At 45.5% G+C, this 27,651-nt stretch overlaps 1 protein-coding gene across 1 annotated transcript; it reads right to left on the bottom strand.

Moving 5' to 3' along the window:
• Positions 1–1,921: 1,921 nt before the first annotated feature.
• LOC311120771 (thyrotropin-releasing hormone-degrading ectoenzyme-like) lies at positions 1,922–26,838 on the bottom strand (the record flags this gene model as incomplete). The annotated part of the gene is made up of 7 exons (XM_084195347.1): positions 1,922–2,065; positions 4,130–4,211; positions 4,967–5,107; positions 14,039–14,206; positions 21,252–21,359; positions 23,138–23,235; positions 26,691–26,838. Coding segments are annotated over 7 exons (889 nt in total), but the record flags the coding sequence as incomplete, so codon positions are not given.
• Between the last annotated feature and the right edge of the window lie 813 nt (positions 26,839–27,651).

Raw genomic sequence — 27,651 nt, forward strand, 5'->3', positions numbered from 1 at the left:
ATGATCCCTATAATATACTGTATGGCTTACGTCAGCAAGTAATGTAATGTAATGGAGCCAGCTGCATAGCAAACACAAACTCACTCACTTACTCTCTCTCTCTCTCTCTCTCTCTCTCTCTCTCTCTCTCTCTCTCTCTCTGTCTCTCTCTGTCTCTCTCTCTCTCTCTCTCTCTCTCTCTCTCTCTCTCTCTCTCTCTCTCTCTCTCTCTCTCTCTCTCTCTCTCTCTCTCTCTCTCTCTCTCTCTCTCTCTCTCTCTCTCTCTCTCTCTCTCTCTCTCTCTCTCTCTCTCTCTCTCTCTCTCTCTCTCTCTCTCTCTCTCTCTCTCTCTCTCTCTCTCTCTCATAATGACAGACACAGTCAGGCAGCGTTTCGTTACTGTACAAAATAATTTATTTGTCAGCGTTAAAATCCCATTGCTGCTCTGATCAAAACACAAAACGATATTGTCCCTCATTTAGAAAAAAAAAAATAGCTTTTTTTTTTAATACATCAAAACACAACAAGAAAGGAAAAGATGGTGAAGGGCTGAAACTGTTTTCTTCTTCAGGTCCTAGAGTATCAAGGATTAGTCAGAGAGGATATAAATAGCAACTGACTTATAAGAGCAATGGACTCCCCAGAAAACTCAACGGGGATTTGCTCTCCCAGCCAAGTGTCAACAGTAAAACCTCATTATTGTGTTCTATTCTTCATGAAATGGGTCCACAGAGTAGACCCGGCTAGCTGTTAGCATCGGCACGTTAAGTTTATTGGGCTTTGCAGGGTAGCAACAAAACTAGTCATATCTGTCAGGAATATTGTAGCATATTTCCTCTGCGTTTGCTCAGACATGGTTTCTGACTGACACTTTGAAGTAATTAGCGGCACGTGAAAACCAAAAGCGTGGCGTTTGACCAAAACAACGTACATTTCTACATTTCATCATTACTACACCACGGCTCACACGAGGCTGTATCCACTGGCTCTCAGTCCATCAGCAATACAGACCATTTGCACACATAATATCAATCGCAACTCACAACAGTTTTATTTTTTATTTTCACTCAAACACCAAGATGGTATAATCCAAGGAGACTCCAGTGCAAACAGGAAATATAAATTATGTTATTAATGATGATCGATCAATAATCAATATTGTGACTCCTTCGGTTATGGGGAGTCACCTTGTTCCTGCTCCCAACCTGCCCCCTGGCTTAATGTTATTTAGGGAACCCTATTGGATGAGGAAGGAGGGTAAGTTATTATAGAACACATCACGCACAACAATGAACATCACATCAGCCGCAGGTACCCGTCCAAATGTTCCAGACGTCCACCTCAGTATGGCTCAAAGAGAAGGTTAAGGTCCAAACCGTTTAGGTACACATATTCTTTCATTACGTTATAGTTCCTGTTTGTCTTTGTCCTAATCAAAACAATGATTGTCATCATTGAAAAATAATAATACTTGTGCTTGTCACAGTTGTATCATATTGCCGCCATGTCCTCTTCCTGTGTCTTTTGTAGCGTGTTTGTCTTTCTCCTCAAAGGCTACTAAGAGTTGACCTGAGGTTCAAAGGTAATTGAAAAGGTCACAGGGGTCAGCTTAGTGGAAAACCAATCAGAGGAGGGATGAAAACCATGCATTCAAAAATAGAACTGTCACTGGAGATGAATGCCACCATGCAATATTTATACCAAGTCAAATCCACCTTCGACAGTCGGTCAGACTAAGGTCATCTGAGCCAATCACATCGTCCGTCTTCACTGTTCCCTCTCTGATGGAAAAGTTTTGGGGAAATATCTTATTTTGCTATTCAAATTAACATATGAATGTTTTCTCTTTGTTGAAACGTTTTTTTTCTCTTGATTTTTTTTTCTCTGCCCGTTGTTGTTGGGTCTGTAATTGTTTCAGAGAGGTCCCATGCTTGGCTGTGTGTTAACCGTTGGGAGACTTCCTTAGCCACTGGAAGATCTGGCGTTCGTAGAGATTGTGCCATCTCACGTTGGCCTCCACGATCTCCACGGCCCGGGCCAACGCTGGCCCCGCCCCACCTCCACTGATCTGGATGAACTCCTTCAGCTGAAGAAGGTAACAGACAGACACAAGCACAGAGTCAGGTACATGAGGGTATCCAGGCAACAGAGTCAGGTACATGAGGGTATCCAGGCAACAGAGTCAGGTACATGAGGGTATCCAGGCAACAAAGCTGTAGGGGGGAATTCAGACCTGAGTTACGCTCACGTAAATTAAACTTTATTTCCTTTTTATGTGCTTTTCTCTCTGCGTGTATTCTGACCTTGAACTTATGCATCACAAAAAGGTACGCGTTTGGGGTGGAGATCAAAGTAAATGAGATGTCTTCAGATACACCTGTACTCTTTTTTACATTTGTAAAATTTTACCCCCATTTTTTCTCCAATTTCAATCTTGTCTCATCGCTACAACTCCAGAACAGTCTCGGGAGGCGAAGGTCGAGTCATGCGTCCTCCGAAACATGACCCGCCAAACTGTGCATCTTAACACCCGCCCGCTTTACCCGGAAGCCAGCCGCACCAATGTCTCGGAGGAAACACCGTTCCCCTGACGACCGTGGTCAGCCTGCATGCGCCCGGCCCGGCACAAGGAGCGCGATGATCCAAGTAAAGCCCCCGCGGCCAAACCCTCACAACGCTGGGACAATTGTTGCGCCGCCCTATGGGACTCCCGATCATGGCCGGTTGTGACATAGCCCGTGATCGAACCCGGGTCTGTAGTGACGCCTCTAGCACTGCGATGCAGTGCCTTAGACCGCTGCGCAACTCGGGAGGCCCTGATCCGCCGTATTCTGACCTTGACTTAATGATATATTTTCACCCATCAGACTATTCTCAATTGAATATTGTCTTTACTAATATGTAACATTTGTTTCGATTTAGAATGGCCCATTATCAAATGGGCAGGAACAGGGGGAAGATAAATAATACGTGTCATCCGTGTGAAATAACGCATGGAGGACACTTTCCTGCTGGTTCCTTATTCACTCATGTCTCGTAGGCTACTCTGGTTATTTCGCCAAACCCTGTGTGCCACGGGCTCTCCAACCCTGTTCCTGCAGCTACCCAGTGATTAATTTGAGAAACCAAGTGAAATCTGTTTGGGAAACATCGATAGTAACATGTCTTCACAACAAAACATATTATTTCATTAAACTGTTGACAGCCCCCCTCTCTCTGCGCGCTGGAGAAAAGAAGGAAGGCGAGAGGGGAGGAGGTGGAAACGCATGTTAGGTGAGATATTCTGTAGGTAAAAGTAATGTGTCAGCCTATTAATTAAGAAAATATAAAGAATGCCCTATTACTAGGCTATTCAAAATCAAATACAAAATTCACTATAATTGTAGGATTACTCTGAATTTGTTTCATTTAGGCTAGACCTATTATGTACCAAAGACATCTTAAATCAGTATTTATTAAATTGTTTTTCTGCCTTGTGTAATATGCAGTAGACTATGTATTGTATAACGGCAAATTTTAATTCAGGGGTTTTTTTCGGCCTTGGGCTCATATATAGGTCTATGAGTCTGCATAAGCTCTAAAATGCATATGGGTGTTTTGAATTACTCCCAGACACAAAAACATACAGGGGCAGTGAAGTTTCTTTAAAGTTCAGAACTTCAGAAAAACTCTGTGAAGCTTTTTTTAGCCAATTAGCGGCCCCAGGGAACAAATAACAAGAAACTCGTACAGCATAAACATCCCTTTAAGGTTTTGGTCTCTTCTCTATGGTTCTGTCAGTGGGATTACTGGACTGGTTCTGATGCCCACTGATCAGTGAGAAAAACACAATTACTTTAAAAATACTATTACTTTGGGGTTGAGAAATAAATGCTATGCTTCTTAGAAATCGTTGGAATTGAATGTAGACCAGACTGTCTCCATCAAATCAACGTTAAGACAATTTAACAAAGCAGGACTGATTAGTAAGAGTATTGCATATACCTGTAATTATCATACAGTAAACTATGCTTTTTAAATGACAAAATCCATACGTTTGAATATATTCAGCTTTCTTTCACATTTGTTATACTGTAATTTACAATGTAATTTAAATGTAACATTTAATACAGAAGACTGGGATACCTGAGTGAACCTTAAATAAACGTACCTCGTTCAGCTCTGTCTCTGTGTTTAGGAATTCAGTCACCCCACTGATTAGCTTTGAATTCATGAATAGGGCCTCCCCGTAGCTAAACAAGGAGAGCAGTGAGAAGAAAAGGTTTTTTACAAACGCTGTTGTTCTATTCAGGCTTCCCTGAACACCTTTCAAAGAGCTCTGGGGCAGATCAACAAACAAAAGTTTAATTCCATTCACTTCTACAGTATCTAGAATCTAGTTTGAATCAAGTATGCATCGTCTGAAACCACAACTGAAATCACAACACAATCATTTTAATTATAAACGACACAATTCACAAGTACGGTACTGTCCTTGGAAAACACAGGAACGTTAGTACACAAGTCACACATATTACAGTCTCTGATATGAGTTTTTTTTATAGTGTTATGATGTCATATCATAGTATCGTGGGGACCGGGTTGGAGTCACTAGATAATTGGCAATGGGGGCCACGGAATCTACATTCCGTTATGTTCAAAGGAGATTACTGAGGTTGATCTTAGAATAATTGATGGACAGGATATACTGACTTGGGGTAAAGAGTCATAACTTCAAAGAATAGGAGTGCCCATGAGGATTACCAGATGTTCGTGGAGAGACTTGTAACAGAGTGTATATGTAGAGAGAGTGGATCTTTGTTCTGGAGTTAGGAAGTTGGGAGAGGCAGGGCCATGTCCCTATTCTGTTATAACTAACCATGGTACCATATTAAAATATCTTATATGAACTCCCCATCAAAAGTGTCTAAGTACATCCTTACATTCGTAATCACTTTGATAACCTAGAAACTCATCATAACAGTCTCTGAGGAATTGAATCACTTACCGTGAATTCAAGATGTCCCACTTCTCCCTGAAGTACCTCCAGGCTAAGTGTCTTCCATGCGGGTTCCGTCCCACGTGAATAATGACATCGATGACATCTTGATCTGGGACCAAATCTGAGCTCAGAGATAGATTCAGCAGCCTGGAGGAGGAGGAGGAGGAAGAAGGAAGAAGAAGAAGAAGAAGAAGAAGAAGAAGAAGAAGAAGAAGAAGAAGAAGAACTGTGTCTAAAAGAGTGTACAGGATCGTCCTCATACAGGGAACTATTTATTTAGGGAATCATCCTTACAAAGGTACAACCGGTGTGAGTGCAAAAAGCACAATAAGACATGCTCAACTCTTAATAAATTCAGAAGTTTGAAGTAGTCTTTGGGTGCTGTAGTCCAGCAGTAATCTGACTGATAAAGTCTTTGGGTGCTGTAGTCCAGCAGTAATCTGACTGATAAAGTCTTTGGGTGCTGTAGTCCAGGAGTAATCTGACTGATAAAGTCTTTGGGTGCTGTAGTCCAGCAGTAATCTGACTGATAAAGTCTTTGGGTGCTGTAGTCCAGCAGTAATCTGACTGATAAAGTCTTTGGGTGCTGTAGTCCAGGAGTAATCTGACTGATAAAGTCTTTGGGTGCTGTAGTCCAGCAGTAATCTGACTGATAAAGGCTTTGGGTGCTGTAGTCCAGCAGTAATCTGACTGATAAAGTCTTTGGGTGCTGTAGTCCAGGAGTAATCTGACTGATAAAGTCTTTGGGTGCTGTAGTCCAGCAGTAATCTGACTGATAAAGTCTTTGGGTGCTGTAGTCCAGCAGTAATCTGACTGATAAAGTCTTTGGGTGCTGTAGTCCAGCAGTAATCTGACTGATAAAGTCTTTGGGTGCTGTAGTCCAGGAGTAATCTGACTGATAAAGTCTTTGGGTGCTGTAGTCCAGGAGTAATCTGACTGATAAAGTCTTTGGGTGCTGTAGTCCAGCAGTAATCTGACTGATAAAGGCTTTGGGTGCTGTAGTCCAGCAGTAATCTGACTGATAAAGTCTTTGGGTGCTGTAGTCCAGGAGTAATCTGACTGATAAAGTCTTTGGGTGCTGTAGTCCAGCAGTAATCTGACTGATAAAGTCTTTGGGTGCTGTAGTCCAGCAGTAATCTGACTGATAAAGTCTTTGGGTGCTGTAGTCCAGGAGTAATCTGACTGATAAAGTCTTTGGGTGCTGTAGTCCAGCAGTAATCTGACTGATAAAGGCTTTGGGTGCTGTAGTCCAGCAGTAATCTGACTGATAAAGTCTTTGGGTGCTGTAGTCCAGGAGTAATCTGACTGATAAAGTCTTTGGGTGCTGTAGTCCAGCAGTAATCTGACTGATAAAGTCTTTGGGTGCTGTAGTCCAGCAGTAATCTGACTGATAAAGTCTTTGGGTGCTGTAGTCCAGCAGTAATCTGACTGATAAAGTCTTTGGGTGCTGTAGTCCAGCAGTAATCTGACTGATAAAGTCTTTGGGTGCTGTAGTCCAGCAGTAATCTGACTGATAAAGTCTTTGGGTGCTGTAGTCCAGCAGTAATCTGACTGATAAAGTCTTTGGGTGCTGTAGTCCAGGAGTAATCTGACTGATAAAGTCTTTGGGTGCTGTAGTCCAGCAGTAATCTGACTGATAAAGTCTTTGGGTGCTGTAGTCCAGCAGTAATCTGACTGATAAAGTCTTTGGGTGCTGTAGTCCAGCAGTAATCTGACTGATAAAGTCTTTGGGTGCTGTAGTCCAGCAGTAATCTGACTGATAAAGTCTTTGGGTGCTGTAGTCCAGCAGTAATCTGACTGATAAAGTCTTTGGGTGCTGTAGTCCAGCAGTAATCTGACTGATAAAGTCTTTGGGTGCTGTAGTCCAGCAGTAATCTGACTGATAAAGTCTTTGGGTGCTGTAGTCCAGCAGTAATCTGACTGATAAAGTCTTTGGGTGCTGTAGTCCAGCAGTAATCTGACTGATAAAGTCTTTGGGTGCTGTAGTCCAGGAGTAATCTGACTGATAAAGTCTTTGGGTGCTGTAGTCCAGCAGTAATCTGACTGATAAAGTCTTTGGGTGCTGTAGTCCAGCAGTAATCTGACTGATAAAGTCTTTGGGTGCTGTAGTCCAGCAGTAATCTGACTGATAAAGTCTTTGGGTGCTGTAGTCCAGCAGTAATCTGACTGATAAAGTCTTTGGGTGCTGTAGTCCAGCAGTAATCTGGCTGATAAAGTCTTTGGGTGCTGTAGTCCAGGAGTAATCTGACTGATAAAGTCTTTGGGTGCTGTAGTCCAGGAGAAATCTGACTGATAATGTCTTCTGGCAGTGAATGTATAACATAGATGATGTATTTCATTCCAGCAGTCACAATAGACACATTGGGGCAATAGAGCTTTCATCATCAGTATCAACATCCAGGGTGAAAACAAGAGTCCCGGCCCGGCTGAGGTGCCTCTGTGAAGTCAAGTGAACCACTTCTACTATTAAACTAGGAAATAAAGAAACACATTAAGGCTGACTCAGTCCGGGGGAGAACGTTGAAATGGAAACGCATTAAGGCTGACTCAGTCTGGAGGAGAACGTTGAAATCCAATGACCAAAATACAGTTTTAATACCATGTATCAGCAGCCTCAGAAAGTATGAATCTGATGAGACCATAACAAATGTAGATATAGCCGGTAATGCAAACGAGATTAAAACGTCAAGCAGGCAACAACAATGATATTACAGAAAAAGACACCGCCACGGTATATACGTTTCCAATTTGCAGTTGCATGCAGGGAGGCTAACTGCAGCACCGTGGTCTCCAGGAACCCACACGTCTTTTGTTCTGAACTATCTCCTGTCTCTCTTCACCATTACACTGTGTTCTTGAACTGATATGTTGATTAAGTTTATACCTCAACCAAAATGGGGCTGTGCAACGGATTTCTAAAAACACCAAGACATTTGTTAAGAGGAAGAGCGTTGCCTCAGTATTCAAGCACTCAACATACTGTATTTGAGCGCTCCAGTCTTCAGTTTTAATCAAGCTAATGATCAGTGACCAGATAACTCCTAAGAATGAATACACACAGCAAATAGCAATGTATTCAGAAAAAGTCAGATTACTTTAGTCTCCTGAGTGGCGCAGTGGTCTAAGGCACTGCATCGCAGTGCTAGCTGTGCCACTAGAGATCCTGGTTTGAATCCAGGCTCTGTCGCAGCTGGCCGTGACCGGGAGACTCATGGACAGCGCACAATTGGCCTAGCGTTGTCCAGGGTAGGGGAGGGAATGGCCGGCAGGGATGTAGCTCAGTTGATAGAGCATGGCGTTTGCAACGCCAGGGTTGTGGGTTCGATTCCCATGGGGGACCAGTATGAAGAAAAAAAAAATATATATATATATGTATTCACTAACTGTAAGTCGCTCTGGATAAGAGCGTCTGCTAAATGACTAAAATGTAAAAATGTAAAATGTAATTCAGTGTAAAATACTCCTGAGTGGCGCAGTGGTCTATCGCAGTGCTAACTGTGCCACTAAAGATCCTGGTTCGAATCCAGGCTCTGTCGCAACCGGCCGCGACCAGGAGACTCATGGGCGGCGCACAATTGGCCCAGGGTAGGGGAGGGAATGGCCGGCAGGGATGTAGCTCAGTTGATAGAGCATGGTGTTTGCAACGCCAGGGTTGTGGGTTTGATTCCCACGGGGGGCCAGTATAAAAAAAAAATGTATTCACTAACTGTAAGTCGCTCTAGATAAGAGCGTCTGCTAAATGACTAAAATGTAATGCAGAATACACCTCGTTTTGACATCTCTTGATATGTATTCAGTGTAGAATACACCTCGTTTTGACATCTCTTGATATGTATTCAATGTAGAATAGACCTTGTTTTGACATCTCTTGATATGTATTCAGTGTAGAATACACCTTGTTTTGACATCTCTTGATATGTATTCAATGTAGAATACACCTTGTTTTGACATCTCTTGATATGTATTCAGTGCAGAATACACCTCGTTTTGACATCTCTTGATATGTATTCAGTGTAGAATACACCTCGTTTTGACATCTCTTGATATGTATTCAGTGTAGAATACACCTTGTTTTGACATCTCTTGATATGTATTCAGTGTAGAATACACCTCGTTTTGACGTCCCTTGATATGTATTCAGTGTAGAATACACCTTGTTTTGACATCTCTTGATATGTATTCAGTGTAGAATACACCTCGTTTTGACGTCCCTTGATATGTATTCAGTGTAGAATACACCTCGTTTTGACGTCCCTTGATATGTATTCAGTGTAGAATACACCTTGTTTTGACGTCTCTTGATAAGGGATCTGTATTCTACTCTTAATTGTTGTGATTCACACTCACAGCGGATGCTCAGTCATCATCCTACATTTACATTTTAGTCATTTAGCAGACGCTCTTATCCAGAGCCACTTACAGTAGCGAGTGCATACAATTTAGTCAGTTATCAGTTCCCGCTTTCATCCGCTTTTACAGCCATTTGGGAGATGGGACTCCTGTATCCTCCTGGTCAGCCGTTTGGGAGATGGGACTCCTGTATCCTCCTGGTCAGCCGTTTGGGAGATGGGACTCCTGTATCCTCCTGGTCAGCCGTTTGGGAGATGGGACTCCTGTATCCTCCTGGTCATCCGTTTGGGAGATGGGACTCCTGGATCCTCCTGGTCAGCCGTTTGGGAGATGGGACTCCTGTATCCTCCTGGTCAGCCGTTTGGGAGATGGGACTCCTGTATCCTCCTGGTCAGCCGTTGAGGACAGTTATCGTTCTACTCTGTTTCCTGATCTCACAGCTATTATGAGTGAATGACACACAACACACAACACCCCCTGTGGAGATGGAACACATTTCCCTGTTCTAACGCCTACGTTTCTAAACACTGATTTTCAGCAACACCATCCCCAAACCCCCCAGCAGCTCACACACCACTACACCACAACCTATTTCCCTTCCGACCGACCAAACCGACCAACCGGTTGGACTTCAGAAAATAAAAATGGCCCCCCACACACAGGAAATTATTACGCCCTTGTGTCTTCTGGGAGTGTTAAAAAGGTCGCCACCGGAGCTGTGATGAGATGACCTCATTATTAGAGCAGGCTGAACGTGGCGTATCAGGGGAGGCAGGGTTTATCTGGCGCTGAGATCACAACACGCATTAATAAAAACATTGAGGTGAGGGATACAATTTAGTCCAAGGGTGCAGAGGAGACAGAAATCAATACTAAATGCAGGGCCCCATCTATTCCAGCCCCAGAGCCCCAGAGCTGAGCGGGGTGCTGGAAGGTGTATCTTGTCAATCCTGTCTAGTTTTCTTGTCTGTAGATGGAGTATCACGTATGTGCCTAAGATAACCCCCTACACACACGCCAACAGGCACAGACACACACACACATATATGGCGGACACACACGGGTACAAGCACACACACACACACACACACACACACACACACACACACACACACTTACACGGGCACAAGCACACACACACACACACACACACACACACGGGCACAAGCACACACACACACACACACACACACACACACACACACACACACACTGATCTAATCCCGGACAGCGGCGGTTTTATTTTCAACCTGCAGTATTGCATGCGGTGTGAAATTCCAAGTGTGCCTTAAAGCCTTAACTCATTGATTCTGAGAGAGACTTACATTCCTGCTTCTACTAACTAGGGAATAGGGTGGCATTTGTGATGCAGCCCCTGTACATTGTAAAGTAAATGATTGACTCCGTTCAATTAAGCCCCAAAGCTCCAGCAGCTTCATCCTCTGGTAGGTAGCTTCTCTCTGGTCCTGTGGTGCGTGACAGAGACATTATTTCCCCAGGTCTCAGTGGGACAGGATCACAGCTGCTACACATGCTCTGCTTTTTATTCTGCCTGCCTGGCACACAATGAAGGGGGCCTTGGCAAGTGCCACACACACACACACACTCACACACACGCGCACGTACATGCACGCACGCACACACACAAACACACACACACACGCACGTACACACACACACACACACACACACACACACACACACACACACACTGGCGACGGGGTGAGGGGAGTGCCTTGGCGTTTTATTGGCATGTGTGTGGCATTTTTTGCATTTTATTCTGCCTTGACACACATTAGGAGAGGGGTGAGGGGTGTGCCTTGGCAAAAGCTCCCCCCCCCCCACTCCCCTAACTCCCCCAGCCATGCCAATACCCTCCCCCAGGACAGTGACTCATTCTAATTAGCTGCAGAGCTCGTTGGTGTGTCTCCTGCCTCCTGTCTCCCTGGCCTGTCTGGCACGACGCAGCTATATACTCTACTCTCTGTTCCACAGCCTGTGAACTAATGCCCCTCGTTGGCTCTCCTCTCCAAAAAACACACAGTTATTCTAATGAGGATTCTGGGTATTGTCACTGTTCTATTGCTGTTTTCTCTCCAGGCATCTTCATTAGTCCCACATGACACAAGCTGCCAGGCAAGAGGGGGGCAGAAACAGATACTGAGAGAGACACGTTTAATAAAAATGTTTTTAAACCACGGATAATAGCTGTTATTTGACAGCCGGATCATTCCTATGATCAGATTTATGATTGTTGTCATGTGGCAGGCGATCATTTGGATTATTTCTGATAGATGAGTGATTGATCACTGAGACTTGCAGGGATCATAAACCCTGAATTATGCTCTCATCTTCCTGACAACCACTTTACATACTAACTACCCTGCTTCCTGAAAATCCATATGTCACGCTTACCGCAATCCCCTCTCTGGTGACCATCCAGCTGGCCCCCCAGGCCCCTATAGGGGACACTAGAGGGTTGGACTGTGTGTGAGAGGGCCTTGTTCAAACCTAGGTGCCAATATGATATGTTGTGATGTCCGTACTAGCATACCACTTTGAATGCCCAATACATTGATTCTGAAGTGCTATGCTAGTGTGGACAGAGCACTAGGTGAGCAAAGCAAGACTTATGTATGACTCGCTTCAAATCATAAATGTCCTTCTACACCTCACACTGTAACTAGCTTGGTGAGTCTTCGTGGTGAGGTCTGTAATCTGGAAAGTCAAGGTCTACAGTACAGTATTCTAATCCCCAGTGTTAACCTGTATTAAAGGTCAAGGTCTACAGTTCAGTATTCTAATCCCCAGTGTTAACCTGTATTAAAGGTCAAGGCCTACAATACAGTATTCTAATCCCCAGTGTTAACCTGTATTAAAGGTCAAGGTCTACAGTTCAGTATTCTAATCCCCAGTGTTAACCTGTATTAAAGGTCAACATCTACAGTCCAGTATTCTAGTCCCCAGTGTTAACCTGTAAGGGTCAAGGCCTACAGTCCAGTATTCTAGTCCCCAGTGTTAACCTGTATTAAAGGTCAAGGCCTACAGTCCAGTATTCTAGTCCCCAGTGTTAACCTGTATTAAAGGTCTACAGTACAGTATTATAGTCCCCAGTGTTAACCTGTATTAAAGGTCAAGGCCTACAGTCCAGTATTCTAGTCCCCAGTGTTAACCTGTATTAAAGGTCTACAGTACAGTATTCTAGTCCCCAGTGTTAACCTGTATTAAAGGTCAAGGCCTACAATACAGTATTCTAGTCCCCAGTGTTAACCTGTATTAAAGGTCAAGGTCTACAGTACAGTATTCTAATCTCCAGTGTTAACCTGTATTAAAGGTCAACATCTACAGTCCAGTATTCTAGTCCCCAGTGTTAACCTGTAAGGGTCAAGGCCTACAGTCCAGTATTCTAGTCCCCAGTGTTAACCTGTATTAAAGGTCAAGGCCTACAGTCCAGTATTCTAGTCCCCAGTTTTAACCTGTATTAAAGGTCTACAGTACAGTATTCTAGTCCCCAGTGTTAACCTGTATTAAAGGTCAAGGTCTACAGTTCAGTATTCTAATCCCCAGTGTTAACCTGTATTAAAGGTCAACATCTACAGTCCAGTATTCTAGTCCCCAGTGTTAACCTGTAAGGGTCAAGGCCTACAGTCCAGTATTCTAGTCCCCAGTGTTAACCTGTATTAAAGGTCAAGGCCTACAGTCCAGTATTCTAGTCCCCAGTTTTAACCTGTATTAAAGGTCTACAGTACAGTATTCTAGTCCCCAGTGTTAACCTGTATTAAAGGTCAAGGTCTACAGTACAGTATTCTAGTCCCCAGTGTTAACCTGTATTAAAGGTCAAGGCCTACAGTCCAGTATTCTAGTCCCCAGTGTTAACCTGTATTAAAGGTCTACAGTACAGTATTCTAGTCCCCAGTGTTAACCTGTATTAAAGGTCAAGGTCTACAGTCCAGTATTCTAGTCCCCAGTGTTAACCTGTATTAAAGGTCAAGGTCTACAGTACAGTATTCTAGTCCCCAGTGTTAACCTGTATTAAAGTCAAGGTCTACAGTCCAGTATTCTAATCCCCAGTGTTAACCTGTATTAAAGGTCAAGGTCTACAATACAGTATTCTAATCCCCAGTGTTAACCTGTATTAAAGGTCAAGGCCTACAGTCCAGTATTCTAGTCCCCAGTGTTAACCTGTATTAAAGTTCAAGGGTTTAATTTTCCATAAAAAATAAAAAATAAAGTGTCATTTTTTCTTCCACTTTGACATTACCGAGGATTTTGTGTAGATTGTTGACCAAAAATGACAATTAAATACACTTGAATCCCACTGTGTAACACAACATCTGTAGCTGTATTGAGGGATATTCATAGACACCCCTTGACTTTTCCCACATGTTGTGTATTTGAGGTTTAAAAAGGCTTCTGAAGTTTGTAATTTCCAACTTGATTTTCCCTTTACGAAAAATGTATCAACCCCAGACAAAAATGCCCATTAATTATAATCAATATAATAATCCACATTTCCTGTTGCTGCAGGATTATTTTCCAGCTGTAGCAAACTGGCTCAAATTAAGATCCCACATCTGTATGAGATATTGTAGTGAGCACAAAGCTGCTGTGAATGTTCCCTGAGAGGAAACAATAAAGTTATTTTTCCCTGTGAGGGATCAATAAAGTTATGTTCTATTATAGTGAGTGGTTGACTCACCGGTTGAGCAGGAAGTTCCAATGACTCACCGGTTGAGCAGGAAGCCATTGTCGCTGCAGGTGAGAGCCTCCAGGAGAACCTTCTTCTCTGAGATTGCTGCGGTGGAGTGGAACTTCATCCAGATAAACTCCCACACGTCCTCATCCATCAGAGACACTCCTGTACAGTACACTATGTCACGCACGTTGGGAGGGATCCTGCAGGGAGGGATACACACACCACAAACACCAACACACACGCACACAAACACACACCACACGCACACACACACACACCACACGCACACACACACACACCACACGCACACACACACACACCACACGCACACACACACACCACACGCACACACACACACGCATGGGATGCAGACACGCATGCAAGCACGCACAAACACAAAGGCACACGCACCAACCAATTACGTTACCAATTTGTATTATCCTTTAAACTACTACAATAACATTAGTATTTAGTATTTCCTGCTGTATGTGTCAGTTGGCTTCTTTTCAGGTCTCCCTCATGTAATCCTGAGTGGCGCAGTGGTCTAAGGCACTGCATCGCAGTGCTAACTGTGCCACTAGAGATCCTGGTTCGAATCCAGGCTCTGTCGCAGCCGGCCGCGACCGGGAGCCTCATGGGCGGCGCACAATTGGCCCAGCGTTGTCCAGGGTAGGGGAGTGGATGTAGCTCAGTTGATAGAGCATGGCGTTTGCAACGCCAGGGTTGTGGGTTTGATTCCCACGTGGGGCCAGTAAAAAAATATGTATTCACTAACTGTAAGTCGCTCTGGATAAGCGCGTCTACTAAAATGTAATAGTTTTTAACCTGATTAAATACATTTGATTGGTTTGATTAGATTTGATTTGATTTAAAGGTTAGCAAACCAATACCAAGTGGACCAGAATCCTCAGAGAAGTTAAAGAGATTGAATATCTAACAGTGTTGTGTAAACAGAGCCCTTGTTTGTGGAGTTATTTTGCTTACATTTTTACACACCAGTTGTTTTATACAGTTCACATATCAATAATGTGCTAAACTACACTAGAGAGATGGCCTGCTTTTTAACAATGGGATAACATGCTCCATCTCCATAGTGTGTCTGTGAACATAGAAACTAGTTCACTACACACTGTAAAAACAAAATGAACGCATTTAGGAAGTTGACTGTGTTGCGTCAACGGCGATGCCAATGTTTAAAATGTCCTGGGGTGTTGTGAGTTGAGCCAGGCACAATTACGTTTGTTTTCGACCGATAAATCGTTTTAGATGCTCCATTTATGAAAACGCATCGGCACGTCAGACCAATGTGTTTGTCTCAGCTCAATGTACCCAGAACTAATATGGACATTGCATGGTCGCCACGCTTTAACAATAAGGTTGTCAGAATCCTGACTGTCAATGATTATCTCCATCCTATAACATCTTAAACCTCTTGGCATGTTTTAGTCCAAGTGTTACGAGGTTGTTTGTTGAAAACGTTACATTCACAGGCCCGCTCCCTGTGATTCTGTGGTCCTCTGTAGCTCAGCTGGTAGAGCACGGCGCTTGTAACGCCAGGGTAGTGGGTTCGATCCCCGGGACTGCCCATACACAAAAATGTATGCACGCATGACTGTAAGTCGCTTTGGATAAAAGCATCTGCTAAACGGCATATTATTATTCTGTACAGCGATAGTGAAAATGAAGTCATACAGAGCAGACAGGTCATTCACCACGATTGACTTCACGGTCCTAACGATCTTGTCCATCCAGAATTCCTACGATGTGGTTCCCATTATAGCTGCTGGACTGGGGGATTGAAGCTGTTGCTCAGGCTGAAGTAAAAACAACTGAAAATCCATAATGACGTGTCATGGGATGAGGTTGGGCTTTTCATGCACTATATTTCTACAATAGATAGAGAGCATGACATTTGGGCTCTCTGGAGGAATCAAGGCTTTGGAGAAAAGTTTACTATAGCAAGGCCTTACTGAGCAAAACACTTCTGCTGACTGGGTCCATGCCACACAGGGGGTTTGGGAGAGCCTCGGGAGTCAAAACTCTAGGATAGTTTCCCAACGCAATCTTGTGTAAAAATGCAGCTTGTGGAAAAATCCTGAATTATCATTTATATAGCCAGTGTGTGGTCAATGTGTGATAGAGACTGAGATCGACATGATGACTGAAGACACATAATACTGCTCCCTCCGTGCAGTCTCTCACAATGATGACTAAAAAATGATCAACTTTCTAGGCCACGATGTTCCCTAATATTCAAATTCAGTCTTTCATTCAGACTCTTAAATGAAGGATTATGGTGTCTCTGTAATGACAGTATTACAGAGTCAGAGAGAGCAGGCCATCAGATCACCAGCTCTACTGGCAGCTCTCCCTACTACCGTAGGTTCAGTCACTGCAGGTTACACTTTAGGAAACCAAGTTTCAGTGTTTTTACAGTTAAAGTTAATCTCAAGGTGACTCTCTCTCTCTCTCTCTCTCTCTCTCTCTCTCTCTCTCTCTCTCTCTCTCTCTCTCTCTCTCTCTCTCTCTCTCTCTCTCTCTCTCTCTCTCTCTCTCTCTCTCTCTCGCTGTCTCTCTCAATTCAGTTCAATTTAAATTCAATTTAAGGGCTTTATTGGCATGGGAAACGTGTGTTGACATTGCCAAAGCAAGTGAAGTAGATATTAAACAAAAGTGAAATAAACAATAAAAATTAACAGTAAACATTACACTCAGAAGTTCCAAAAGAATAAAGACATTTCAAATGTCATATTATGTCTATATACAGTGTTGTAATGATGTGCAAATAGTTAAAGTAAAAAATGGGAAATAAATAAACATAAATATGGGTTGTATTTACAATGGTGTTTGTTCTTCACTGGTTGCCCTTTTCTTGTGGCAACAGGTCACAAATCTTTCGGCTATGATGGCACACTGTGTTATTTCACCCAATAGATATGGGAGTTTATCAAAATTGGGTTTGTTTTGGAATTCTTTGTGGGTCTGTGTAATCTGAGGGAAATATGTGTCTCTAATATGGTCATACATTTGGCAGGAGGTTAGGAAGTGCAGCTCAGTTTCCACCTCATTTAGTGGGCAGTGTGCACATAGCCTGTCTTCTCTTGAGAGCCAGGTCTGCCTACGGCGGCCTTTCTCAATAGCAAGGCTATGGTCACTGAGTCTGTACATAGTCAAAGCTTTCCTTAAGTTTGGGTCAGTCACAGTGGTCAGGTATTCTGCCACTGTGTACTCTCTGTTTACGGCCAAATAGCATTCTAGTTTTCTCCGTTTTTTAGTTAATTTCTTTCTTTTTGTTTTCTCATGATTTGGTTGGGTCTAATTGTGTTTCTGTCCTGGGGTTCTGTGGGGTCTGTTTGTGTTTGTGAACAGAGCCCCAGGACCAGCTTACATAGGGGACTCTTCTCCAAGTTCATCTCTCTGTAGGTGATGGCTTTGTTATGGAAGGTTTGGGAATAGCTTCCTTTTAGGTCGTCGTAGAATTTAACGGCTCTTTTCAGGATTTTAATAATTAGCGGGTACTGGCCTAATTATGCTCTGCATGCATTATTTGGTGTTTTACGTTGTACACAGAGGATATTTTAGCAGAATTCTGTCTGTCTCTCTCACTCTGTGTATCTCTCTCTCTCTGTCTGTCTGTATGTCTGTCTCTCTTTCTTTCTCACTCTCTCTCTCTCTTTCTCTCTCCCTCTTTCTCTCTCTCTCTCTCTCTTTCTCTCCTCTTTAAAGATGGAGATAGTGTAAGGATGATACAGGAAGAGCTGGGTCACACCAGGAATGAGCGTTCCACATTAACGCTGCTGAGCTCAGCCGTCACACATTACCACCTTGATCATAAAGCCATGTGGCGAGGGCAGTGGGGTTTTACTGCATACCAAATGGCACCCTATTCCTCTATGAGCCCTGGTCAAACGTAGTGCACTATAAAGGGAATAAGGTGCTATTTAGGATGTAGCATGGAGCTTTAAAGTACTGTATTAGAGGCTAAGGGGCCTATAGATAGATAAAAGTAGTCTGGTTCCAACCTATTACCGCCATGTTAGAAGTCAACACAGGCCAATTCTCCTAGACACTGAGACAGGCTTGGCAATAACCCTTATAGTGGTACTATAAAGCAAGCAGTATGGGTTTTTACTGTATAGTCCATACTGTATATATATATATATATGTGTGTGTGTGTTGTTTTTTTTAAACCGTTTTAGTCATTTAGCAGAAACTCTTATCCAGAGCGACTTACAGGAGCAATTAGGATGAAGTGCCTTGCTCAAGGGCACATCGACAGATTTTCAACCCAGTCAGCTCAGGGATTCAAACCAGTGACCTTTCGGTTACTGGCCCAACGCTCTTAAGCACTAGGCTACCTGCCGCCCCATGGTCCATCTCACCAAAGAATAGAATATATTGTGTTTTCAACTCACTGACATGCGTACAGTATACATGTACAGTGTGTAGTGCAGTACTGCTGAAATCAATGGACAGACGCAGATACATTACCTTCATTATGTCCCATCTTAGTTCATTCTGTATTAGTCTGTGTGGGCCAAGTCAGATTAAAGGGGTAGGTTAAGATCTAGAGAGCATGTCAAGGACTCTGAGGTGAAACCACGGTGCTCCACTCCTGAGGGACTCTGAGGTGAAACCACGGTGCTCCACTCCTGAGGGAGAGACTACTAAGAACCAGCTATAGTATTAGCCAGCTAGCTTACATAATTAGCATTCCTCTCTGTTTGAGCCGGTTGTTTGAGTAGGCTAAATTAGCTAACTGCATTAGCTAGCTAAGTAAGAGAAAGTTTTAAAAATACAACAAAATATAGCTAGCTCTCTCTCTCTCTCTCTTTCTTTCTCTGCTGCTTCTCCTTCATTTTTGAAGAAACAAATTAGTTAAAAACTGTTTAACTATTGTCTTTCTCTCTCTTTGAGTCAATTACTCACCACATTTTATGCACTGCAGTGCTAGCTAGCTGTAGATTATGCTTTCAGTTCTAGATTAATTCTCTGATCCTTTGATTGGGTGGATAACATGTCAGTTCATGCTGTTAGAGCTCTGATAGGTTGGAGGACGTCCTCCGGAAGTTCTCATAATTACTGTGCAAGTCTATGGAAGGGGGTGAGAACCATGAGCCTCCTAGGTTTTGTATTGAAGTCAAGGTACCAAGAGGAGGACAAAAGCTAGCTGTCCTCTGGCTACACCATGATGATACCCTAAAGAGTGCTGTTGAGGCTACTGTAGACCTTCATTGCAAAACAGTGTGTTTTAATCAGTTATTTGGTGACGTGAATATATTTAGGATAGTTTCACACTGTTTCATCCTTGAGTAGGATGTTCCTCCCCTCCCCTTCCACTGTCAGGATAAACCCTGATCCATAGAGTACTAAAACAGCCAGGATCAACCCTGATCCATAGAGTACTAAAACAGCCAGGATCAACCCTGATCCATAGAGTACTAAAACAGCCAGGATCAACTCTGATCCATAGAGTACTAAAACAGCCAGGATCAACCCTGATCCATAGAGTACTAAAACAGCCAGGATCAACCCTGATCCATAGAGTACTAAAACAGCCAGGATCAACCCTGATCCATAGAGTACTAAAACAGCCAGGATCAACCCTGATCCATAGAGTACTAAAACAGCCAGGATCAACCCTGATCCAAACAGTACTAAAACAGCCAGGATTATTATTCTCCTCTATTGTCATATTTTCTTTTTTTTGTCATTTTAGCAGACACTCTTATCCAGAGCGACTTACAGTTAGTGAGTGCATACATTTTCTTTCATACTGGTCCCCCTTGGGAATCGAACCCACAACCCTGGCGTTGCAAGCGCCATGCTCTACCAACTGAGCTAAAAGGGACCATATATTGTCCTCTAGTCTCCTCTATTCATTAGACAGTCTTCCTGAAGGGAAAAATGGAGAGCCAATCAGACCCTGGATCATTAGACAGTCTTCCTGAAGGGAAAAATGGAGAGCCAATCAGACCCTGGATCATTAGACAGTCTTCCTGAAGGGAAAAACGGAGAGACAATCAGACCCTGGATCATTAGACAGTCTTCCTGAAGGGAGACACAGAGCCAATCAGACCCTGGATCATTAGACAGTCTTCCTGAAGGGAGACAGAGAGCCAGTCAGACCCTGGATCATTAGATAGTCTTCCTGAAGGGAAAAACGGAGAGCCAATCAGACTCTGGATCATTAGACAGTCTTCCTGAAGGGAAAAACTGAGAGCCAATCAGACCCTGGATCATTAGACAGTCTTCCTGAAGGGAGACACAGAGCCAATCAGACCCTGGATCATTAGACAGTCTTCCTGAAGGGAGACAGAGAGCCAATCAGACCCTGGATCATTAGACAGTCTTCCTGAAGGGAGACACAGAGAGCCAATCCGACCCTGGATCATTAGACAGTCTTCCTGAAGGGAGACACAGAGAGCCAATCAGACCCTGGATCATTAGACAGTCTTCCTGAAGGGAGACACAGAGAGCCAGTCAGACCCTGGATCATTAGACAGTCTTCCTGAAGGGAGAGAGGGCATGTAGGGAAGAATGAGGGGTCTTTGCCTCATAGCGGAGATGAAGAGATTATTGTCATCCCCATGTCCATGTAGAGGTGGGAGCCATTGTTGTGGATTGTGGATTTTGTTGTTTGTGTTGCCGAGAGCAACAGGTGGAGGGATTAGACAAGGGATAGATTCTGTTTCCATGGACATTTGGCATTTGAAACATTCGATATTGTCAAGGTTGTCCAACGTGCCCTATTGATCAGGACTCAAATACATGTCATGCCCACTGGGATTCAACAATGTGAGATTCTGCTCTGTAAAAAGGAGCTATGAAAGTGACTCCGACTGAGAGCTTCTTTTAGAGGACGAGAGGAGGGCTGCTTGGTACAATCTGAAGAGGAGAGGTGTCTTGTTGGAAATAGGGGAGGATAATACATGTAAGCTTCCACTATCTCATCCAGTGGCGTTTAGTGGCTTCTCTCTAACAAGAAAATGACCTTTAAACTAGACTAAACATTGTGTTCCCTTGTGGTCCACACAGTGGGTGGAAATCTCCCTAAAGATAAGGAGCTTTCAGACCAGTGTCTTCCTACCAAGTACAGTATATATAAGGCCAACATGTGGTCCACTGTGGGTCCAGCATGAGGCCTGCTCTCTGTCTCTCCGGACCAATCTGAACCCTACTCCCTATGCAGTAGGGACCTACTTTAAGCCAGAACCACAGGGTTCCATTTAGGATCTACTGCACCTGTTCTTGTTGCTGGAGATCCAATCAGAGATGAGTGACACGGCTTGGCGGTGACAGTGCTTGTTCCCGAAACTACATGCCAGCATGATCACCTCTCTCTGCAGCTCTCTGTCGATGAGAAAGAGGGAGGGAAGGAGGGAGGGAGGGAGGGAGGGAGGGAGGGAGGGAGGGAGGGAGGGAGGAAGGAAGGAAGGAAGGAAGGAAGGAAGGAAGGAAGGAAGGAAGGAAGGAAGGAAGGAGGGAGGGAGGGAGGGAGGGAGGGAGGGAGGGAGGGGAGGGAGGGAAGGAAGGAAGGAAGGAAGGAAGGAAGGAAGGAAGGAAGGAAGGAAGGAAGGAAGGAAGGAAGGAAGGAAGGAAGGAGGGAGGGAGGGAGGGAGGGAGGGAGGGAGGGAGGGAGGGAGGGAGGGAGGGAGGGAGGGAGGGAGGGAGGGGAGGGGAAGGGAGGGAGGGAGGGAGGGAGGGAGGAGAGGGAAGGAAGGAAGGAAGGAAGGAAGGAAGAAAGGAAGGAAGAAGGAAGGAAGGAAGGAAGGAAGGAAGGAAGGAAGGAAGGAAGGAAGGAAGGAGGGAGGGAGGGAGGGAGGAGAGGGAAGGAAGGAAGGAAGGAAGGAAGGAAGGAAGGAAGGAAGGAAGGAAGGAAGGAAGGAGGGAGGGAGGGAGGGAGGAGAGGGAAGGAAGGAAGGAATGATGGAAGGAAGGAAGGAAGGAAGGAAGGAAGGAAGAAAGGAAGGAAGGAAGGAAGGAAGGAAGGAAGGAAGGAGGGAGGGAGGGAGGAGAAGGAAGGAAGGAAGGAAGGAAGGAAGGAAGGAAGGAAGGAAGGAAGGAAGGAAGGAGGGAGGGAGGGAGGGAGGAGAGGGAAGGAAGGAAGGAATGAAGGAAGGAAGGAAGGAAGGAAGGAAGGAAGGAAGGAAGGAAGGAAGGAAGGAAGGAAGGAAGGAAGGAAGGAAGGAAGGAAGGAAGGTGAGAGATACAGAAGGAAAAGAGGGGGAGGTAGGAGTGTGAGAGGTGACTGTATACGACAACATCCCAACCCAGCCACTCGTTGTGTGAGAGGTGACTGTATACGACAACATCCCAACCCAGCCACTCGTTGTGTGAGAGGTGACTGTATACGACAACATCCCAACCCAGCCACTCGTTGTGTGAGAGGTGACTGTATACGACAACATCCCAACCCAGCCACTCGTTGTGTGAGAGGTGACTGTATGCGACAACATCCCAACCCAGCCACTCGTTGTGTGAGAGGTGACTGTAGACGACAACATCCCAACCCAGCCACTCGTTGTGTGAGAGGTGACTGTAGACGACAACATCCCAACCCAGCCACTCGTTGTGTGAGAGGTGACTGTAGACGACAACATCCCAACCCAGCCACTCGTTGTGTGAGAGGTGACTGTATACGACAACATCCCAACCCAGCCACTCGTTGTGTGAGAGGTGACTGTATACGACAACATCCCAACCCAGCCACTCGTTGTGTGAGAGGTGACTGTATACGACAACATCCCAACCCAGCCACTCGTTGTGTGAGAGGTGACTGTATACGACAACATCCCAACCCAGCCACTCGTTGTGTGAGAGGTGACTGTATACGACAACATCCCAACCCAGCCACTCGTTGTGTGAGAGGTGACTGTATACGACAACATCCCAACCCAGCCACTCGTTGTGTGAGAGGTGACTGTATACGACAACATCCCAACCCAGCCACTCGTTGTGTGAGAGGTGACTGTATGCGACAACATCCCAACCCAGCCACTCGTTGTGTGAGAGGTGACTGTAGACGACAACATCCCAACCCAGCCACTCGTTGTGTGAGAGGTGACTGTATACGACAACATCCCAACCCAGCCACTCGTTGTGTGAGAGGTGACTGTATGCTGACATACTCAGTCTGGTAGGAGGTCTGCATGATGGAGCCTTCTGTGAGAGCCAAGGGCCAGCCCATCTTGTGGTACTTTGAGGCCACTTGCTTCAGCACGTAGTCCTGTTGGGGAGAAAGTAGGAAGGAACACATAAACAGCAGATAGATGGCAGTAGTTGGCAAATGGCACACAATTATTTAGAACTATTTTAAGCGGCAGAGGAGTTGGAAAATCACAGGAAATAAACAGCAACAGGACTCAGGCCAAAGCAGTGTCATTTTCTGAGGTTTTGATATTTCATTATAAAAAGGCTGACTCTTATTATCAAGGACAACTGCCTCGGGGATTGACTCCAGACTGACTCTACCTTGTAATGAAACAGGGGGAGGGCAGAACAACCATCAAATGGCCAGGATGGCCACCTTGTAATGAAACAGGGGGAGGGCAGAACAACCATCAAATGGCCAGGATGGCCACCTTGTAATGAAACAGGGGGAGGGCAGAACAACCATCAAACGGCCAGGATGGCCACCTTGTAATGAAACAGGGGGAGGGCAGAACAACCATCAAACGGCCAGGCGCTGTATAGGATGATGGATGTTTCCTAAATGACACCCTACTGTATTCCCTGGGAAAGTACAATACTTTTGACCAGAACCTTATGGGCCCTGGCCAACAGAAGTGCATTATAAACTGAATGGGGAAGCCATTTGGGACGCATGCTATAAATGTGTTGCCTCTCCAAACCACACAGAGGGTGATGCCAAGGCTAATTTAGGCGTAGCGTCTCTCATTCATGGTCCCTTATTGAAAGCAGATCATTATTTACATTAGGGCCCAGCCTGGCTGCCACACTAAGGGTGTAGCGGACTTCAAAACACACACACACACACACACACACACACACACACACACACACACACACACACACACACACACACACACACACAGACACACACACACACACACACACACACACACACACACAGACACACACACAGACACACACACACACACACACACACATACAGACACACACACACACACACACACACACACACACACACACACACACACACACACACAGAGACACACACACACACACACACACACAGACACACACACACACACACAGACACACACACACACACACACAGACACACACACACACATACACACACAGAGACACACACACACACAGACACACACACACACACACACACACACACACACACACACTCACACACACACACACACACACACACACACACACACAAACACACACACACACACACACACACACACACACACACACACACACAAACACACACACACACACACACACACACACACACACACAGCTGTCCTACTAAATGAAGAGGACTATCTTCCTTCATCATCCTAGTGGGAGGTAACAGCGTTCCTTTTTCTGTGGTTCTCCATGTAAATCACCTCTCTGGCGTTTGTGTCCCAAATGCCACCCTATTCCCTTTACCGTGCACTACTACCCACTATGACTCTGGTCAAAAGTAGTGCACTATATAGGGAATAGGGTGCCATTTGGGATGCAAACTGTATCTGTGTATAGAACCATTCACTGCCAACACTGAGGGTTAATACCACACAGCTAAGTACTAAACACTCCTCCTCAGACTGGTGTGTGTGTGTGTGTGTGTGTGTGTGTGTGTGTGTGTGTGTGTGTGTGTGTGTGTGTGTGTGTGTGCGTGCGTGCGCTCTCTCTCTGGACCCGGCAGAGGCACTTGGTGGTCTGTTTAGAGAATGCCAGAAGGCCAGGCCATGAATAATCTGTCCTCCATTATTCTCTACAACATCTGCTTGGACAGACAAATGAACAAATGAACACCGGTCCCAGAGGAGTGGGCCACCAACAGCCCTGATACTCTCCCTCCCTCCCTAACACTCTCCCCCCTCCCTGACACTCTCCCTCCCTCCCTGACACTCTCCCCCCCTCCCTAACACTCTCCCTCCCTCCCTGATACTCTCCCTCCCTCCCTGACACTCTCCCTCCCTCCCTGACACTCTCCCCCCCTCCCTGACACTCTCCCCCCCTCCCTGACACTCTCCCCCCCTCCCTGACACTCTCCCCCCCTCCCTGACACTCTCCCTCCCTCCCTGACACTCTCCCTCCCTCCCTGACACTCTCCCTCCCTCCCTGACACTCTCCCCCCTCCCTGACACTCTCCCTCCCTCACTCTCTGACACTCTCCCTCCCTCCCTGACACTCTTGCTCCCTCTCTGACACTCTCCCTCCCTCCCTCCCTCCCTCCCTCTCTGACACTCTCCCTCCCTCCCTGACACTCTCCCCCCCTCCCTGACACTCTCCCTCCTCCCTCCCTGACACTCTCCCTCCCTCCCTGACACTCTTCCTCCCTCCCTGACACTCTCCCTCCCTCCCTGACACTCTCCCTCCTCCCTGACACTCTTCCTCCCTCCCTGACACTCTCCCTTCCTCCCTGACACTCTCCCTCCCTCACAATCTTCCTCCCTCTCTGACAATCTTCCTCCCTCTCTGACACTCTCCCCCCCTCCCTGACACTCCTCCTCCCTCCCTGACACTCTTCCTCCCTCTCTGACACTCTCCCCCCCTCCCTGACACTCTTCCTCCCTCCCTGACACTCTCCCCCCCTCCCTGACACTCTTCCTCCCTCCCTGACACTCTTCCTCCCTCCCTGACACTCTTCCTCCCTCCCTGACACTCTTCCTCCCCCCCTGACACTCTTCCTCCCTCTCTGACACTCTCCCTCCCTCACTGACACCCTGGAAAGTGAGACAGAGGACCCACTGATGATAAAGCCTAGTAGAACTGTGTGAATTTTCACACTGACAAATGGACTGGACTGCACTGTATTTGATAGATAAGAAACCTCATTATGGTTTCACTTAAACACGACCAACAAACAATTTAAAAGTCATTAAAACCCGTACATCAAGACCTCCAGACCTGTGCTGGGGTTCAGTGGGTGTACTAGTGCATAAGATTAGTGCTGGGCAGAAGCTCCTGAACCCTGATCCACAGTAAGGTGCTGGGGGTCGTTAGAGAGGGTCTGAGAGGTCACCAGCTGTACCAAACAGGCTGTAGTTGGAGGGTTATGGTCAGGGTTAGGATCAGGGTTAAAGGTCAGAGGTTATAAACTACACTGAAGAGGCTGTAGTCCTCTGTGCAGTCTAGCAGCTTGGTTAGGGTCAGGGTCAGGGTTAGAGGTCAGAGGTTATAACCTACACTGAAGAGGCTGTAGTCCTCTGTGCGGTCGAGCAGCTTGATTAGGGTCAGGGTCAGGGTTAGAGGTCAGAGGTTATAACCTACACTAAAGAGGCTGTAGTCCTCTGTGCGGTCGAGCAGCTTGATTAGGGTCAGGGTCAGGGTTAGAGGTCAGAGGTTAAAACATACACTGAAGAGGCTGTAGTCCTCTGTGCGGTCGAGCAGCTTGATTAGGGTCAAGGTCAGGGTTAGAGGTCAGAGGTTAAAACATACACTGAAGAGGCTGTAGTCCTCTGTGCGGTCGAGCAGCTTGATTAGGGTCAGGGTCAGGGTTAGAGGTCAGAGGTTAAAACATACACTGAAGAGGCTGTAGTCCTCTGTGCGGTCGAGCAGCTTGTCCAGCTGGTAGAGGGAGCGGCTGGCAGCGTGCCAGGGGAGGAACTCTCTCTCCTGGGGTAGGTAGCAGATTATCTGGAGGGGCACATTCTGGGGTAGGTAGCCAGCCCTGGGGAGGAGAGAGATTCAACAGATTAATATACCATAGTGAATAGGAGAAGTGGTAGTTCTGGGGGTAGGTAGCCAGTCCTGGGGAGGAGAGGGGAGAGAGTATGTTAATTAAGCAATAAGGCCCGAGGGGATGTGGTACATGGCCAATATACCACGGCTAAGGGCTGTTCTTAACCACGACAAAACGTGGAGTGCCTGGATAGCGCCCTTAGCCGTGGTACAGTATATTGGCCATATACCACAAACCCCTGAGGTGCCTTATTGCCATTTTAAACTGGTTACCAACATATAATTAGAACAGTAAACAATATATTTTGCTTTATCCCCATGGTATATTGTCTGATATACCACAGCTTTCAGCCAATCAGCATCCAGGGCTCGAACGACCCGGTTTTTAATATACCATATACACCATAAATATACCACAGGGAATATGATGAGTGGTAGTTTTGGGGCAGGTAACCCACCGTGTGGAGATGGATCAAATATGTTAAAATCCTGTAGGGAAGAGGTTTGAAACAACATCAGGGAAGAGAAGAGAGTTCAAGGGCAGGTAACCCACCCTGTGGAGGAGATAGATGGAAGAGGTTCATATGGAATATGTAAGTGGTAGAGTTTCGGGGCAGGTATCTCGCCCTGCGGAGAAAGAGATAGCTACCCATCCTCTAACACAATAGGGAAGGTTCTGGGGAGGGGAGGGGAGGGGAGGGGAGGGGAGAGAGAAAGGTTTACATCATCGGAGAAGGGCATCTTCATCTAGCTGATTTGAAGAGTGTGTCGGTGATATTCTGATATGCACATTCTCCATTCC

Source organism: Coregonus lavaretus, assembly GCF_964263955.1.
Source record: "Coregonus lavaretus genome assembly, contig: HAP1_SCAFFOLD_3325, whole genome shotgun sequence".
NCBI classification, from domain to species: domain Eukaryota; kingdom Metazoa; phylum Chordata; class Actinopteri; order Salmoniformes; family Salmonidae; genus Coregonus; species Coregonus lavaretus.